Below are 18321 nucleotides of genomic sequence, written 5' to 3' on the forward strand. Positions count from 1 at the left end.
TTTACAAGCAAAACAAAAAATAACATTTTATTCACTTTTAAAGGGGAATCTATTTGTCTTCAAAGTTGACATGGAAAAATAAGAAATTGTAGTTCTTCTAGTTTGGAGTAGGAGGGAAATTTCCAGATATTATTGAATTGTTTCACCAGCATTAAGAATGTAAACAGTGACAATAGTTTGGGTTTTTTTCCTTGAAAACCTTATTTTAAATAAAATTTGAAATATTTCATTATTGGAGTAATAATCTTTGGCAAACAAATGCTGTTCATTTCTGTCAAAAAGCAAAAAGAAATCCACTGTTTTTCCTGTGAAAATATTGCTTATACATGCGGCTATGAACTAGATCATGTTTATCTTTTTTTTTTACTCTTTCTCTTTGCAGAGTATTGGAAAGGGGTCCTTGTGGTGTATAGACCCAGAATATAGACAAAATCTCATTCAGGCTTTGAAAAAGACACCCTATCATCCATATTCACATGTGTTCAATACACCTCCCACATCTCCTCAGGCATATCAAAGGTAAGAAAACTAGAACACCTTTTATAACGACTATTAATGCTATTGAACTGTACTTCTTGGATAAGACATTAAACATAACTAATCACAATAGTTATGACAATATAGTAGTGAACAAAATATTGAAGTATAATGGTCAAATCCTTTACTTAATCTACAGTATTCCTTACCCTCTTGATCTCTTGGATGATGGCAACATGTTGATCCTAATAAATCCATAGACTGGAGGAGGAGTGTTTCCATGGCTAATTTATAACATTTCTCAGCAAAAGCAAAATGTAAAACGAACACATGCAAAAGCAAATGGGAAGCTTTAAAATATCAGTTTGTCCTGTTTCAGTAGATAAAAATATCTGACTCTAGCAAGCAGTGTGCTAGTGAATTATTTTTCTCTTGAGCTTGATTGAGTAGTCTTTTAAGACTGTGTTGTCAATGCAACTGTCAAGTCTCCATGTAAACCCTACATCTGGTGATTTAAACCTCTTTTTGTTGTGGTTACTACATGCTCTGTAGGTGAGTGCGTGTGCTTGCATTTATCTCAGAGCTGTTCAGTGGAGAACAATAGGGGCTTTCATTCTCCCATAGTAATGAAATAGGTGTGTTTATCTGACCATTGCATAGAAGTGAAGTGTTAGCTGCTAGGAGAGAGCATTTAAGATTGTGACCCACAAAGGAGAGAAGTAAATATCTGGTTCTCAATAGATCTGCTTCCTTTTAACTGCTCGTATAGAATCTACATTTTAAAATGTTCTAGCAAATCTTGGTTTGATCAGAAATACCTTTTTGTCACTAGGACCTCATGAAATGCTTGTATTAAACCCCATAAAATCAACAGGAATTTTTGTCTGACTTTAAAAGAATGCCTGCTACTAGCACTCTGGATTAATGAGTGATTTTGATGGTTTTTGTCTTTTCAGCATACTCTTTTTTAAAAATATGAGTCTAATATTTGTCCTGCAAGGAGGTGGCGATGCACAAAGTAATTTCTTTCAAGTAACGTTAATGAAGTTCTTGTGCATCTCTGCTGAGCAGTGCATTCCATCACATGGCCAGACAATCAATCTTCACTCAGAGATTGGGAGGAACAGCTGGGCTTTCGCAGGAGACTGCTGTATGTCTGCCCTTGCTAGGCGATTAGCGTGATGGTAACCATAGTAACTAGAATGTCTCCATAGCAACGCATAGCTGAGACAGGTGCAGTTGCATCACAAGGCTGTTTGTTGCCTGGCAAAAGGACAGGCCATTAGTACTCAGATATACGCTGTTGCCATGGTAACATAACCCTACATAGCAACTACAGTTGGCTTAAAACTTTTGTTTTAAAAAAATGACATTGTACCTGTTTTTGTCTGTTTTCATATAAATCAACAGAATCATGTTATATGAGCTGACAGCTTGAGGTCATGTAGCTTTAGGAGATCAAATATAATGTGGGATTTTCTAAAGCAATGGAGTAAAAATGATAAAACTGAAGCGGAGGACCCAGTGCTTGTTAGAGTAACTTAAGGTTAACATTGGAGTTGTAAGTATCTGTTCTGCATTCCCATACCACCTTCACAGTGAAAGAGGTTTTTCACTTTTCCTGTGTTCCCTTGACCTTTTATCAAAAGCATTCACCATCCTGTATACTCACAGATAAATAATTTGGATGGTTATGTTAGAATGGCAATTAAATAAATACTCAAATAAGCTTTCTTTATAGACCTGAGAAGCCTAATGACTTCATTAATGTATTTGTAAATAGTAGAAACAGAGGGTAATCTATGCACACGTGTTAAACATTTAAATAAGATTCTATGGAAAAGTAAAATTTTAACGCATAGAATTCTTCATCCAATGCAGTTGTAGAATCAGAGGGAGCTTGTTGATTCATGTTAATCCCATTGGCAGAGAATGCTGTTTGGGATAGTATGACAGGTTTTTCAGAAAGTGCTAATTATTAATTTGCAGAGCACTACTCCCAGAAAGGTTTTATTCTCCCCAATGCAGACTTTCTCAGAAATAAGACATTTGCAGTTTCAAGTTATTGTTTTTCTTGAACTTCAGTATGACCCCCTCCTCAATATAATTGAAATCATAATATATATATCTAAGTCTTATTAAAGTCAGTCTTCCCTTCAAATCTATGGGACAGATCCTCAGGTGTGTTGACAGCTTTATGCTGCTCCACTGGTATACGTTGGCTGCTGGAGCTGACTAAGAGCTTGTCTAGATTAGGAAAATTTGCACTGGTGTGACTATGCTACTGTAGCTACACCAGTGCAATTTCCCCTCCTTTAGACAAGTCCTAACTTGTTCATAAAAGAATCTCCACAGTCATAAAGGTAATCCTGCACTAGTGTACAGCTAATCCAGGGTTTGTGTATCTCACACCTTGCTTGCTGCCAGGGTAGCAGGTACAGGGGTGTGATTATTAGAAAGGGAATGTGGTTACACTATGCAAACCTGTAAGTACTCTTCTGTCACTTGGGTCTGAGACAAGCCATTCTGACCTGTAACAAACAGCTTGCTGCTAAATAAACATACAGATCAGCACCAGGATCAGGGCAAGAAAGTTGTGCTCCATACCTTGACTTTGTGCTTTTTTTTGTGACAATACACAAGAATTTGGCTGTATAGCTGCCGTGTGTGTGTGTTCTGTGAGTGAAACACTTTTAGAATTTACTTTGAGAGTGTGATTTCTTCTGTTGATGTTAGTTTATATCTGGATCATTTCCAAGTTGATATGCTAAATGGGTGTGTGGGGGAGGGAGGGGGGGGAGGAAGAAGGATTATAATATTACCGTATGTTAAGATCCAACACCTCAAAGGAAGACTTTTTTTCCTTTTGAAAACAATGAATTTTAAGCTTTTACAGTTCATGTGCTGTTGACCCTTTTACTACAGCATTAGGCTCTCCTGGTTTCATCTTATTAAGGCTGCATTATAAACAAGTAATGTACTTCAATACAGTGTAAAAGCCTTTCAAAGAAAGAAGTTTCACCTCCCATTTCCCCCATTGAAATATCCAAACCTTCTCATTGTTCTTTTTAGCAGTGAAGTACTTCAGTAGTTAAACTACCTCAAGGCTTAAGAAGAACTTAAATCTTTTTGCGGTCTCTTAAAATGTTTACCACATTTATTATCACGCTTGCTATTGTGAATTTGTTATGGCATTATGATTTAAGGACAATACAAGGCTGAACTGGGACATCACTGAATGCTGAATTAGTTTAACCATATACTGGTAATCACATAATTCTAGTCAAAATAGGAGATTGTTAATTACATTAGCTGTGTATGTATATGAAGTCTGAATATTCAGTGTACAGCTAAAACATTTAGATGTGCACTGGGGGAGAAAATCTTGCATAAATCTTTACACTTGTGAGAAATCTTTTAAAAAGGTATGAGTCCTCACCTGCAACATCACTTGACCAAAGTGGCACCTTGGAAAATTATCAAAGGCCACATGTGGCCAAGCTCCATGGCAGCCCATAAACTTTGGGCGACTGCAGCCCACAATAAAGAGAAATTATGCTGCCTGAAATTAATAAAATACATCTGGAATGATTTAGTTAACCTATATTAAAATGCCTTGTGGGGGGTGGATTAATAGAAGGAATTACAAGTTTTATAAGTGTTAGTTGGCAAGATCCCACAGAGGCAAATTGACCCACTGCTTGTCTCTCTTGGCTGTTGCAAAGGAACAAATATATGACAGACCATTTGGTATCTCCATAAGAGGCTTGGAGACAAGTAGAGCAGGGAGATTCACTGTCTATACTTGGGGTGGAGAGAATGCATCATAACACATCTTCAGCCAGAAGCTTATTCACCACCACATAAATCTGTGAAATATTCTTCTAAAGAGAACTAGTCATTTTAAGAGCTGACTTTGTTTTGCAATAGAATGTCCTGTGTTAAAGTCATGGTACATAATACTACCTAGTACAGGAGCTATAAAGTGAACCCACACAGTTAGATGATTGGCTCAGTGTTAAAATAATATCATTCAGGATGAGAAAAATGACTTAAGCCATGAAGTTTGAAGCCAAATTTCTATAAAGTTTTGGGCTTTTTGGATTCAGTGTTACGGTGTGCACCCATCAATATATGCAGATGACATTAATGCAGGTAACAGCTATAATGTCTGTCCATTGCAGGGAAACCAGATTCCACAGCAGGGGTTGGCAGCCTTTCAGAAGTGGTGTGCCGAGTCTTCATTTATTTACTTTAATTTAAGGTTTCGCGTGCCGGTAATACATTTTAATGTTTTCTAGAAGGTCTCTCTCTATAAGTCTAGTTATATAATATATAAACTATTGTTGTATTGTAAAATAAACAAGGTTTTCAAAATGTTTAAGAAGCATCATTTAAAATTAAATTAAAATGTTGATCTTACGCCACTGGCCCACTCAGCCCACTGCTATTCTGGGGTTCTGTTCACCTAGGCTGGCAGTAGGCTGAGCGGGTCCTGCGGCCGGGACCCCGGCTGGCAAGGGGCCGGCAGCCAGAACCCCAGACCAGCTGCAGGCTGTACGGGGCCGGCGGCCAGGACCCCAGACTGGCAGCAGGCTGTGCGGGGCTGGCGGCCAGAACCCCAGACCGGCAGTGGGCTGAGCGGCTCAGCCCACTGCTGCTCAGGGGTTCCATCCGCTGGCTCCTGCCAGCCGGGATTCCGGCTGCTGGACCCGCTCACCCCACTGCCGGTCTGGGGTCCCGACTCTGCCCACATACAGTGGGTACCTACCTTCTCCCTGGTTCTGGCCCATTCTCTTCCTCTCGCTGCACTGAGCTGAGGGTGGGAGTGCACTGAACACAGGGCTGGGGGTGAAGGGTCTGACCAGGAGCTAGAATGAGGGGGGTGGGGCTCAAGGTTGGGGCAGGAGGTTTGGATGTGGGGCACTTACTTGGGCAGCTCCCATTTGGTGTGAGGGGTGCAGGTGGGAATGTGGGAGGGGAGGTGCAGGAGCTCCCCTTTGCTCTGGGTGGGGATGTGGAGGGTGCAAGAGTCAGGATGTGGGGGGTGCATGGGGTGTGGGGGCTGGGTATGTTGGGGGTGCAAGAGTCAGGGCAGAGGGCTGGGGACATGTGAGGGGGGTGCAGGTGTCAGGGCAGAGGGTGTGGGGGGGCTGGGTATGTGTGGGGGTGCCAGAGTTCGGGCTGGGGTCGTGAGGGAGTGTGAAGGAGTCGAGCAGAGGGCTGGGTGTATGAGGGGGTACAGGGCTCAGGGCAGGGGCCTGGGGTATGTGCGGGGCTCAGGGCAGGGGCCTGGGGTATGTGCGGGGCTCAGGGCATGGGCCTGGAGGGGGTGCGGGGCAGAGGGCTGGGTGTGTGTGTGGAGGGGTGGGGTCAGGGCAGAGGGCTGGAGGGGATATGCCCCTATTCCACCATCCCCCTTCCCCAAGGCCCTGCCTCCGCTTCTTCTCTGCCTCCGCCGGGAGCAGCAAGCACGCTGACTCTGCTCCTTCCCGACCCCCTCCCTTGCAAGGGCCATCAGCTGATCAGCCAGCCAGCAGAAAAGGAGGGACGGAGAGGCGGAGGAGGGGCAGGAACCCAGCACACTACGGGAAGAGGCAGGGGAACCGGCAGGACCAAGCTTCTGCCTCTTGCCTCCTGCCTCCGCAGGAAATCTAATTTCCTTCTTTGACGGGGTTACTGGCCTAGTGGTTAGCGGGAAAGCAGTAGACCTGACGTATCTTGATTTTTATTAAGGCTTTTGATGCAGTCCTATATGACATTTTCATAAGCAAACTAAGGAAATATGGTCTAGATGAAATTTCTATAAAGCGGGTGCAAGACTGGTTGAAAGACTATGCTCAAAGAGTAGTTATCAATAGTTGGCTATCAAACTGGGAAGGCGAATCTAGTGGGATCCTTCAGGGGTCAGTCCTGGGTCTAGTGCTGTTTGCTGTTTTCATTAATGACTTGGATAAATGAGTGGAGAGTACCCTTATAAAATTTGTGGCAGACACCAAGCTGAGGGGTTTCAAGTACTTTGATAGACAGGATTAGAATTAAAAATGATCTTGACAAATTGGAGAATTGGTCTCAAATCAACAAGATTAAATTCAGTAAAGACAAGTGCGAAGTGCTACACTTAGGAAGCAAAAATCAAGTGCACAACTCAGTCCAAAAAAGGCTAATGTTTTGAGATGTGTTAGAAGGAGTGTCATATGTAAGACACAGGAGGTAAATGCCCACTGTACTCAGCACTCATGAGGCCTCAGCTGGGACACTGTATCCAGTTCAGGAAAGCTGTGGATAAATTGGAAAGAATCCAGGGAGAGCAACAACGGTAAAAGGTATAGAAAACCTGACCTATGAGGAAAGGTTAAAAAGAGAGGAAAAAACCCTTGAAGAGGGGACCTGATAAGTCTTCAAATATGTTCAGGGCTGTTATAAAGAGGGCAGTGATCAATTATTCTCAGTGTCCACCGAAGTCAGGACAAGAAGTAATGGTCTTAATCTGCAGTGAGGAAGAGTTGGGTTATTAGATACCACGACAAACTTTCTAACTATAAGAACATTTAAAATCTGGAATATAATTCCAATGGAGGTTGTAGAATCCCCATCATTGGAGGTTTTTAAGAACGGGTTGGACAAAGACCTGGCATAGATGGTCTGGGTTTATTTGGTCCTGTTTCAGCCCAAGGGGCTGAACTTGATGACATCCCAGGGTCCCTTTCAGCCCTACATTTCTATGAGTCTATGATTCTCTCCTATGTGTTGGGGAGTTTTCTTTAGTCTAAGGTTTAAAATCTGTTACCTTTTAATATATTTAAAGTTTTTGTGTCAGTAGCAACCCTGAATATATTTTTATAGACACAAATTCTGTTAACTGTAGCTTCTATAAGTAAATGCTCTGATATTTCATCATCATTGTGTATGTTGCTACTTCTGTCTTCGTTCTCTGTAGTGAACTATAGGTGTGATTACTACTTCTGTTAATGCTTGAGTAAATCTGCGGTGGATTTTTTTTTTCTTGTGTGTGTTGTATCTGGTCAACTCTGTTATTCTTGGAGTCTGGGGAGATAGGGAGGAAAATGCTATTAACTAAATATGTTTTTCTAAAACTAATACACTCTTTATATAAAAAAGAATAAAGGTTAAGATTCTTTGTAATATGAGATTTATCCTTTTAGAAGAGATGGATATAGCACTATAAGGTTTATGTAATCACAGAAAACAGAGTATAAGACTTGTGGGATAAGAAGTAACTAAAAAAAAAAAATTCATTACAATCTGCCCAGTGACTCATGCTAATTTGTATTTGCTAAATTGGTGGCAAATGTTGGTGCATCCTCTTGTAAGCTGCTGCGTGACTGGAGTGGAGAAAATTCTTCAAATATACGGATAGACTGTGTTACTTCGAACAAGGCTTTTGCACTCCCACACTCTACCTGTACGATGACTGATGGATAGTCTTCATCTGTTTAAAGAGATTCTGATGTGAAAAATAATTATGTAAAATTGCCCCACCTTTCCTACAGAACTGCTCTCTGCTGACTTAGCAGGTATTGGAGCCTCAGTCAGCAAAGACTTTTATACATAAGCTTGACTTTAGGTGTTGAGTAGTCCCATTGACTTTAGTATATTTATCAAAAGTATATCCTTGAATGAAGTGTTTAATTCAACTGCACTAATCAGGAACCTGAGAAATTTAAAATTTTGTGTGGTAGTGTTTGTATTTTGTTTTGAACAAAATTGTTTTCCTCCTATTGCTATTTACTTCTCTGGAAAATGTAACAAACAACTTTAGAATTTGTAGGTTTCAGAGTAGCAGCCGTGTTAGTTCAGATCAAGAAAAAAAGGAGTTAAGCAGCCTAAAAGACTAAGACTATTTATTTATATATTAGCCACAAGTTTTTTAGAATTTGTAATCGCTCCTCCAGTAGGTGTCTTTTAATATTGATGTTTCTGATTAAAATGGCTTGGCTCTGCAAATACTGCTATTTTAACAAATAATTTGCTTTGAGTGCAAGTATTTTACAAATTGCAAGTAATAATCCAAGTACACAAAGGATCACTTTCACTCCAACTAACAATATGTTTGGAGCTCATTGTATTAAAAACACTCAGTGAGGGGTGTGCGGCCTGAAAGGAGTGCATTGTCTAATATCCACTTGGGGAGAGGTTGACTATTACAAGCATATGATTAAGAGAAGCCAGGATTTTTTTTGATGCCATGTGTTGTGTTTAAAGTTTTTCCTCAGCAAATAATTATAATTTAGTGTCAATATTCTCCTATATAAACACCCCTTCCTTTACTTAATGAACAAACTGACCACAGCATGCTAGCGTTCACTCGTAAAAGCAGGTACTATTTAATTTAATATACAACATATTGTTGGTTGCTGGATGATAAAACAAAGTGGCAACTGGTCAGAGTGCTAAATATACAGATGCTTAATTTTCCAATTTTTATAACAAAACTAAAGTTTGTTTTAACTTATATTGAGCATGTTAATATAGAAGCTATTACAGTTCCTGGAATGTGTAGATTTTAATAATAAAATTAGCTAGCAAGACCCACATCACTTGAGCCCCCGTCGTGAACAGCTAGTGGCCTGTTAGTGTATCTTTATATTGCTAGTTCATTTGAACTTAAAAATAATAAACTATATAAAGTCTCCACTCTAGGCAAATACATGCAACCTTGTGTTCCTATTGCTGTCAGGCTATGGCTACATTAGCGCTTCAAAGCGCTGCCGCGGCAGCACTCCCGCGGCAGCGCTTTGAAGCGCTAAGTGTAGTCAAAGCCCCAGCGCTGGGAGAAAACTCTCCCAGCGCTGTCCGTACTCCAGCTCCCTGTGGGGAATAACGGACAGCGCTGGGAGCCGCGCTCCCAGCGCTGGGAGCCGCGCTCCCAGCGCTGGGGCTTTGACTACACTGGCGCTTTGTAGCGCCGCAATTTGCAGCGCTGCAGAGGGTGTGTTTTCACACCCTGCTGCAGCGCTGCAAATTTGCAAGTGTAGCCATAGCCTCAGTCTTCTCTCTCTACCTCCAATAGTATTATATGCTTACCTGTTGTCGTCTTCTTGTTGAGATTGAAAGATTGCCCTTGCCCAAAGAGTTTACTACATCTTATGTATGCATAGTGCTTAGCACAATGGGCCCCTGAGACTGATTTGGGAATGTCAGGGCACTGCTATAATAATAGCTGAATATTACAACTCTAGTAAGAAAAATAGAGCAATTGCTAATATGCACAGTTTATACCTAGACTGTGAACACTGCATCATGGAAGAATAACTTTGGATGTTGCCAAAACAACTGTAACAAACTCAGAAGGGTTACTCTTAGAGTCACTTTCAACCTTTCCAGACTACTGTACCCCTTTCAGGAGTCTGATTTGTCTTGCATACCTCCAAGTTTCATCTCACTTAAGAACTACTTGCTTACAAAATCAGACATAAAAATATACATGTCACAGCACACTATTACTGACAAATTACTTACGCTCTCATTTTTATCATATAATTATAAAATCAATTGGAATATAAATATTGTACTTACATTTCAGTGTATAGCATATAGAGCAGTATAAACAAATCATTATCTGTATGAAATTTTTGTTTGTACTGACTTTGCTAGTGCTTTTTATGTAGCCTGTTATAAAACTAGGCAACTATCTCAATGAGTTGAAGTACTCCCTGGAAGATCTCTGTGTATCCCCAGGTGTACACGTACCCCTGGTTGAGAACCACTGCTCTATTACACCTTATAGTTGCTTTCTTCTGCTCTGTGCTCTCATGCCTTGGAGAATGTAAGTTGTACTTGTTTGTTTTTCACATCAACCAAATGAGAAATTGGTGTAGGCCATGCAAATTTACCACCGACACCTATTTTATGACTGACCCACACTACAAGTGATGTTACTGCTGAATTTGACCCGGCCACTTCCATGGGAAATAAGCCTACTTCCATCAGGTCTGAATTTGAACAACAGTATGACAAGAGGTAAACATCTACATAGATCCATTAGATCCTTCAGTCAGTTAACTAACTTCTCTTTGCACTACGCTGGGGCTTTTTGTCACCCTTCCATTTATAGTCTTCTTATAACAAATACTTTGTTGTCCTAGCAATACTTTTCCAAGCAGAAGATCCATCAAAATAGCTTTCCTTCAGATTTGTTAGTTGCAGCCATGGAGTTAAATTTCATTTATTCTTAGCATAGTCTTAATCTTTAAGGCTTATTTGGAATAAATATAGCTCCGACTATTCTGAAAAGCTTAAAAAGTGAGAATACCACAGTCTGTGAGGTTTGTTTTCTTGTAAAATTTAGGTATTTTTGTAGTACAGTAATCCTCTTTATCTAAATGTTTGTATTTTAATATATAAAAGTTTTTAAAGAAAGGTACATCAAGTATTTCTAGGTAGAAAAAGTTTATAAAACATATAGACCCACTTCTCCCTTTTACACATTACAAGGAGCCCTTTAGAAGCACTGGAAACTTCAAATATGTGAATAACCATTTGGTGCAATAAAATATATCCTTGCTCCCTAGGATGACAATTCTATACATTGGTTCTGAAGCTCTAATGGCCCTCTGTGTTCAGTGTTTGAATAAAGTAAGACAGTCATCTCAATACTCGAGAGTCTTTACATTGTAAATATTACAATGGGTCTGGCTACTGAACATTACGCGTAGATGGTAGTCTGTCCGTAATTAGGGTTGAAAACAGAATCCATTACAACAGTTGTTCTCAAACGTTTGTACTGGTGACCCCTTTCACATAGCAAGCCTCAGAGTCCGACCCCCCTTATAAATTAAAATAACTTTTTTATATATTTAACCCCATTATAAATGCTGGAGGCAAAGCAGGGTTTGGGATGGAGGCTGACCGCTCATGACTCCCATGTAAAAACTTCGTGACCCCCTGAGCGGTCCTGCCCCCCAGTTTGAGAACCTCTGCATTACAAGCTCTGTCTTTAGCCCTCTGTATGTTTTCATCTAGCAGAACTTGGTTTGGCATGGAAAGTGCCAAGTGTACTCTTAAGACCAAAAAGAATCCATTCTGCAATTTTTGAAAAATGGTCCAGACTTTCTCAAGTTGCAGAGAGTGGGTTTTTTTGGTTGGTTTGTTTTTTATCCTTATTTGGATTTTAGTTGTCTGATGATTTTGTCTGAGTAGCTCAAGAGTGGCTTTTCTCTTAGCGAAACTTCCTTAGAAACTTGTGCGTAAGCTAAATTTGAAGAAAGTAGGTAGTAATTAAATTATTACTGATTGTCTCTGTAAGGGTTTTTATAAAGTCCTTCATCATAGTGATATCTGCGTGTGTATCTTATCCATTCTTTAGGGTGAATAATTGTTTTCCCTATGGTGGCTGGAAGGTCTTTGTACAGCAGCTAGCACAGTGGGGTCCTGGTCCATGAGTGAGGCTTCTAGAGACCTTTTTATAGAAATACAGACAATACTAATAGATGCATCATATAACCATTAAGATGGCCCTTCTATATTTCACAATTATGGCTGGTTGGAAAAACTGTGATGGAATCACTTTCCATTGAAATAAAAAAAGTGTTGCAAAATGGTGTTGATTTTGCCAGAATTTTGTTTTGAAGAAAAATGGTGGTGGGAGGAGGGTTGTCCACATGGCCTGATAAGTGCTTTATAAAAGTCTGATGATATTTTTGAATAAAATTAAAGGTGGACAATTCAAAACTGAACTTTTCAGTGCCATGTGTGTCCTAAGACTGTGGAATTTGCTGCCACTGGGAATTATTGAGGGCAAGAAATTAGCAAGATTGGAAAAGGCATTTTGTCTTGGTATGGATAAACTACAGAATATCCAGAATTGTAGTAGTTACTACTGACACATTTTGGAAGGAATACTAAACCTCATACTTCAGGATTGAGACAAGATCGCTAAATATTAGAGATTAGGATGTGACCTAGAATGGGGGCAGATTAGCCCAGCACGTTTTTTTTGCAGCCACGACAGCTCTCTGCGCGGTGATTGTGGCGGGGAGGGGGAAAAGCAGCAGCCCCTTCCCTCCCTGTTGCTCCTGGATGCACTGCTTTGGTGTTTGCTGGTGCTGTCAGCAGGGGTTGGCACTCTGCCCCGCCTCTGGAGACACATGGAGCACAACACCAGAGGAATGCAGGTGGCTGGTGGGTTCCCAATCCACCTTCCTGGGGGTGGTGGGGCCTGGTCTTGGGTTTCAATGGTGGGGCGTTGGGCTCCAGTTGTGGGGCTTCAAGCTTCAGCCTTAGGATGGGACTCCCCACGCACCCCTTCATTGCCTCAGCCCCACTGCCTTCCCCCACCCCAGTGCTCCAACCTCCCTTCTGCAGCCTCACACCCTAGGCCCTCTTTGCTCCTTGCCTCTTGACCACAGCACCCCCCCCCGACCACTGGACTGTGGGCAGTAGCCCCCTGTAAGGCTGGCCCTGTTCGGCTCTGGTTAAATCCCCCCAAATACAGAAGTTAAACTATGCTGTTTAGGTCTAGTAAAGAATAGAGATAAGTGTGCATTATTTTTAATTGAGTCTACTAAACAAAAAACAAACAAAATACTTATATAAATTGCAGTGATTTGGATGTGTATATTTATTTGTTTTTCCTAAAGTTAATTAAGTATTTTAGGAAAAAGTGTCAGAGCAGCCACCAGCAAGAGTTTGTGGCTGCACTCTGAGGCCACCAATTTTTTTTTTTTGTCAGAACCCCTGGATTAGCCCATGTCTAACTATGGTGGGGGTTTTATGCCTTCCTCTGAACCACCTGGTGCCAGCCACTGAGAGACAAGATACTGGAGTATATGGACTGGTCTGATCCAGTCTGGATATTCTTATGTTCCTATATTCCTTTGTTCTCTGTTACCGGTGTTTCCTTTTATTGGCGTTCCATGAACATTCTGCTCAGCAAACATTTGTTCCCGAGAACATTTTACAAGAATACTTGTGCAATATGTCTTCACCTGAATGTTTGTGCCAGATATGTTCATGTGGCCATCTAAAAGCTGCCTTTTGTGAGTAGAGAGCAAAAATTTTACTGTGTGGTGAAAGTGACTTATGTACAGTGCAAAACAGCAAATATTTGAAGCTGTAGTCATGGTGAATAGTTTACAAGAAACCCATAGGCTGAAGTATGTTTGCGTAACCCATTTGATTAGCAAACAAATTAGTAAAACTCACTTTGTTCATGGATAATCTGTGAACAGAGAAAGAGGCTAAATTTGAATAAGCCTTTTGTAGTGAATAATTCTTCTGGCTTTGCTCCTAATAGTGAGAACTGTTAGACTATGAATATATTTTTTTCCTAGGGGAAGTTAAAGAAACCCTATTGCTACAGAACTTTTAATTTACACTACTTTCTCCACTTTAACGGCCTAGTCTACTCAAGCAGAGGTATAGAGGAAATTTCATAAGAGGTTTTTTTCTTTTCCTCTTCTGGTTCAACCATTATCCGGTCCATTTTTTTAAATCACCAAAACCTCCTTTTTACACTTAGATGTACTCCTGAATTACGTATCTTAACTAGTTAGGACTAGCCTTAAAATTTTCAACGTGTCACAGCCCATTCTTCTCTCTAATAAAAAATGTAAATACCTGTTGGTAGGCTTGCTGCAATGTGATGGTAATTTTCAGTTTGGTTTGGTTTTTGTCCCCACCCCCCCACCCCGCCCCGCATGTAAAACATCATTTGTTTGGGAACCTTTAAGATTGCTACATAGAGTTTATTCATAAAAGGGGACAATTGCCCTAAATTACGCTTTTGCACTCTGACAAAGCACCTGGGTAGCCAGCATTTATTGGTTAGCTTAGCACACAGCGGCACGCGAGCCGATTTTTAATGGCACGCCGAGGTCCCAGCCGCCGGCCCCACTCAGCCCCCCACCAGCCTGGGTGAACGGAACCGCAGGCTGGCAGTGGGCTGAGCAGGCCGGCAGCTGAGACCCCAGCTGGCAAGGAGCCAGCAGCCGGAGTGGAAACCCAGCCGGAACCCAGAGCCGGCCGATGCTGGGGCGCAGCGCATGACGCACTCCCAGCTTGGGGGGCTGCTGGCTGCCGGAACTCTCCTGCAGGCTGGTGCTGGTGGCCGAAGCAGCAGGCAGTCAGGCAAGTGAAAGGGGCCGGCGGGAGGCGCAGTGGAGGTGTCCGCGTCCCAGCCTGTCCTGCTGCCCCTCTCTCGCCACTGTGGCTGGGCGTGCCGTCCCTGCGGCTCCTGGGGGAAGGGAGTAGCAGGCCAGAGGGTCTTCTGCAGGGCCGGCTCCAGTGTTTTTGCCGCCCAGAGCAGCAAAAAAAAAAAAGCCGCAATCTGCGGCAGCTCTACCGCCGCCACTTCAGTCTTCGGCGGCTGGTCCTTCCCTCAATGAGGGACCCGCCGCCAAAGAGCCGGATGTGGCCCCTCCCCCCCGTTGGCCGCTCCCCTGGTCTTCTTCCGCCGCCCCCCATTTGCCTGCAGATGCAGTGCCCTCACACAGCTGGCCCACAGCTCCCTTGGCAGAAACAGGAACAGCATGGGGCAGGGACCCATCCACCATCCAGGTAACCCGGCCGCAACTGGGACTGTCCCAGGCCAGCCCCAAGTCCCCGTCCCCCCGGGACTTCCCCCTACAGCCCCCAACCTCCTGCCCTGAACCCCTCACGCCACCCAACCCTGACTCCTACACCCCCATGCTCCCAGCCCTGACTCCTGCACCATCCACATCCCCAGCCCCTGCCCCCCGCCAGCCGGTATCCAGACTTCCAGCCCCGCTCAGCCCACTGCTGGCCTGGGGTATTGGCAGCCAGCCCGGGGCTCTGCTCCTGGCCTCAGACACTCCCTGCTGTGGCGCACATTGGAAAATTCAGCAAGGAAAGGGATCACACTAAACTGATAAGATCGGCATTTTAATTTTATTTTAAATGAAGCTTCTTAAATATTTTAAAAACCTTATTTACTTTAAATACAACAATAGTATTAAGACTTATAGAGAGAGACCTTCTAAAAACATTAAAATGTATTGCCGGCACGCAAAACCTTAAATTAAAATGAATAAATGAAGACTCGGCACAACACTTCTGAAAGGTTGCCGACCCCTGGCTTAGCATTTGGGATCAAATCCACAAGATACCACTTTACTGGCTAAAGCTACAAACAAATCTGATCACTACCTCCAGTTGTTCTGCATATTAAACCCATTTAATTTAGTGGTGGGTTCTGGATATATGATGATTGTCTCTATGAAAGTAAGTTTAGTTTTTGTTGACATACACTGTTCACTTTGAGTTAGAGTTGGAGCGCTTTCTAGAAGAAGTTATTGGCCTGTTGCAGAAATTATTGGGTGAGTTTCAGTGGCCTGTGTAATGGTCTCTCTTGTCCCTTAAAAAAAATCTATTACTCTATATGCCTAAATTGTTGGGGGCGGGGAGGGGGAGGGAATCAAACCTGGAAGTGGCCACCCAGGGAACTAGCAAAAACTGATTGTCCAGTACAGACAAAGTTGCTAAAATGTATGGTGATATTTTAAACTGTCCATTAGGCCAAGGAGTTACTGGCTGGAGTTAGTCCTGGATGAACGCTTCTGTGAAGAGTAAATGACAGTATTTCTAGTGTTAGTTTTCTTTTAGTTGTAGTAGTGAATTTAGGGTTTTTGTTTTTTTTAACCTTGGATTTAATCTGGATTAGCAAATAGAACAAAAATGTGAACAACAAAAATTACCTTTATTTATATATCTCTTTCCTGAAATGGGTGTGTTTTTGGGGTTTCCCCCCTACCAGCTGCCTAATCACAAGCAAAATTCATAGCAGTTCATTAAATCTAGTATTTTAGGTCTCTCTTAATTGCTACTTAGTCTGTATGAAAGTGTCCCTTTGGTTAGTTGCTTTGCATGTGAAAGATAAGCAAAACCAGTTTTCTCAGGAGATGACAAAATAAATAAAACAAGTAATTAAAGTTAGATCATTGCCTAAACTTAAGGGAATTAACAACAAACAAAGCTGCAGGAGCAGGGAGTTTGTTTTTCAGATTTTGCTTGTAAGTATAATGTTGAAGTGTTTCTATAAAATGCTGCTGTACGTGACCTGGCTGGAGGGGCAAGCCATGAAGAGAGAGCAGCCAAGCCAAGCCACGCAGAGAGAACACCCCACGGCCCAGAGAGGGAGAATTGGGCAGTGGGGAGGCGAACAAGCAACAGAATGGGGCGTCAGACCTGGAAGGAGCTAATCCCTGGAGCAGCCAGGGGGAGGCCCCCAGTGGTGAAAGTACCCAGTGACAGTTGGTGATCAGAATCTACATAAGGACCATTGACAGAAAGCCACATCTTCTTACTTAATTCTGCCAGGGTAAGGGCAGTTGTTACAACAGACTGTACTACGCTCTGATATCTTTCAGCTCCAGACTGAATTACAGTAGCAGTTAAACAGCTGGACTCAGTAAGGCATTTTAGGTCCAGCTGCTGTAGAATCTGATCAACCTGTCCGCGTGTCTGCTTGGAGATGAGGGGGAGTGAGGAAACTGCTGGATTTTGTCCCCCTACTCTTGCAACTGCAAGACAAGAGCTGTATAAACTTGAGGGAACAAACAGGTTGATGGTGCCCCTTCTATAAACGCAGGTGCTTTTTTTTTTTGACAGGCATGTATTGTTGGCCATTGTGGATTTGGTGTAAAAAAATCTGGTATATAAACCTAAACCCTGTTTGTTTAACGGTTAGTTTAACTGAGTATGAAAGAGGTAAGCAGTCTACTAACTCTTAGCCTGATGTGCTGGTTCCTGGGAGACTTAGAGAAAAAGTTCTGACCCATCTTCAGCAGGAGCTACCAAGCACATAGCTGAATTGGTGCTAAACCACAAGTGAAGAAAGGGCTCCTGCAGTTTGACCACTGTGTCTTCAGACTCAGCTAACTGACTTCCAGGGTATGGAACTAAAAACCTTTTCTGCACAAGAACTTACACTATTGCCATTACTAGCACATTTGTGCCATTGTGGACAGCTGCTGTAATATGTGTACTGTCCTTTTTTTTTTCTTTCAGTGTCAACTCAAACACACTGACTTTTTCTCCAATCTATTCCTAGACTGGAGAATGGGGATAGAGAGAAGAAATTCCTCCTGTGGAGTTTCCTAGTTTTCCTTTGAGGGGAGGAGGGCAGGGGTGGTTAAGTATGGGGGAGCAGGGCTTACCTGCACAAAAGCATTGGTGTTGCCTTTTTAAAGCAGCTGCTCCCAGATCTTTGCCTCTGCAGTGGCTCCTTGGGGTTCACTATCAGTGAAGCTCCTGCGGGAGCTGTAGTTTCAGGGGCTTCTCCTTACTGCCTGAAGCTCTCCGTGTTAGGGTTCCATACGATGGAAGGAGAAAGTAAGGGGTGGGGGGGCTGTTGGGTGGGTTTTTAAATGTTTGCAATTTCGGCCTCAGCCTACCTGCCTAGAGATGTACAGGGAGTCTGGAAGTGTAGTGCAAGAGTTGCACTTGAACCTTGTGGGGCTCCTTCTGTGGGTATCAACACATTACAGAGATGATCTTAACTCACCCCTTCCACCAGATTCTTGTTTTGTCCTTCAATTCTGAGATTGGAGGAAACACTAGAGCCCTATATTTCAAAGCTAAAATTATGCTTAGACTCTTAATGTGCCAGTCTGCAGCCCTTAGTCTGCCAGAACTCCCATGAAAGTCAGTCAGTTGTGCTGACTAGAGGTCTGCTCAGGCCAAATTTTTAGGCCCAACCCAGACCCAAGCCCAAGAGGGTTGAGTCATTTTATGACCTGATCTCTCTTCCCCTCCTCTCCCCCACCCCCCGAACCAGAATCATTGCCACCTCCTACTCATGCACCAGCTCTCCTCCTCCTTCTGCCTGTGGGATCAGTGTGGCGGTGGCTGCATGCACTGCTC

At 42.6% G+C, this 18321-nt stretch overlaps 1 protein-coding gene across 10 annotated transcripts in view; it reads left to right on the forward strand.

Moving 5' to 3' along the window:
* Window positions 1-18321, forward strand: part of FOXN3 (forkhead box N3) — a 399108-nt gene that overhangs the window by 267147 nt on the left and 113640 nt on the right. For all 10 annotated transcript variants that reach the window (XM_039535613.1, XM_039535610.1, XM_039535614.1 and 7 more), the window contains one exon: window positions 383-519. In XM_039535613.1, coding sequence (XP_039391547.1) covers window positions 383-519 — 137 coding nt within the window. The remainder of the gene's footprint in view (window positions 1-382; window positions 520-18321) is intronic.

Source organism: Mauremys reevesii, linkage group 4, assembly GCF_016161935.1.
Source record: "Mauremys reevesii isolate NIE-2019 linkage group 4, ASM1616193v1, whole genome shotgun sequence".
Lineage (NCBI taxonomy): Eukaryota > Metazoa > Chordata > Testudines > Geoemydidae > Mauremys > Mauremys reevesii.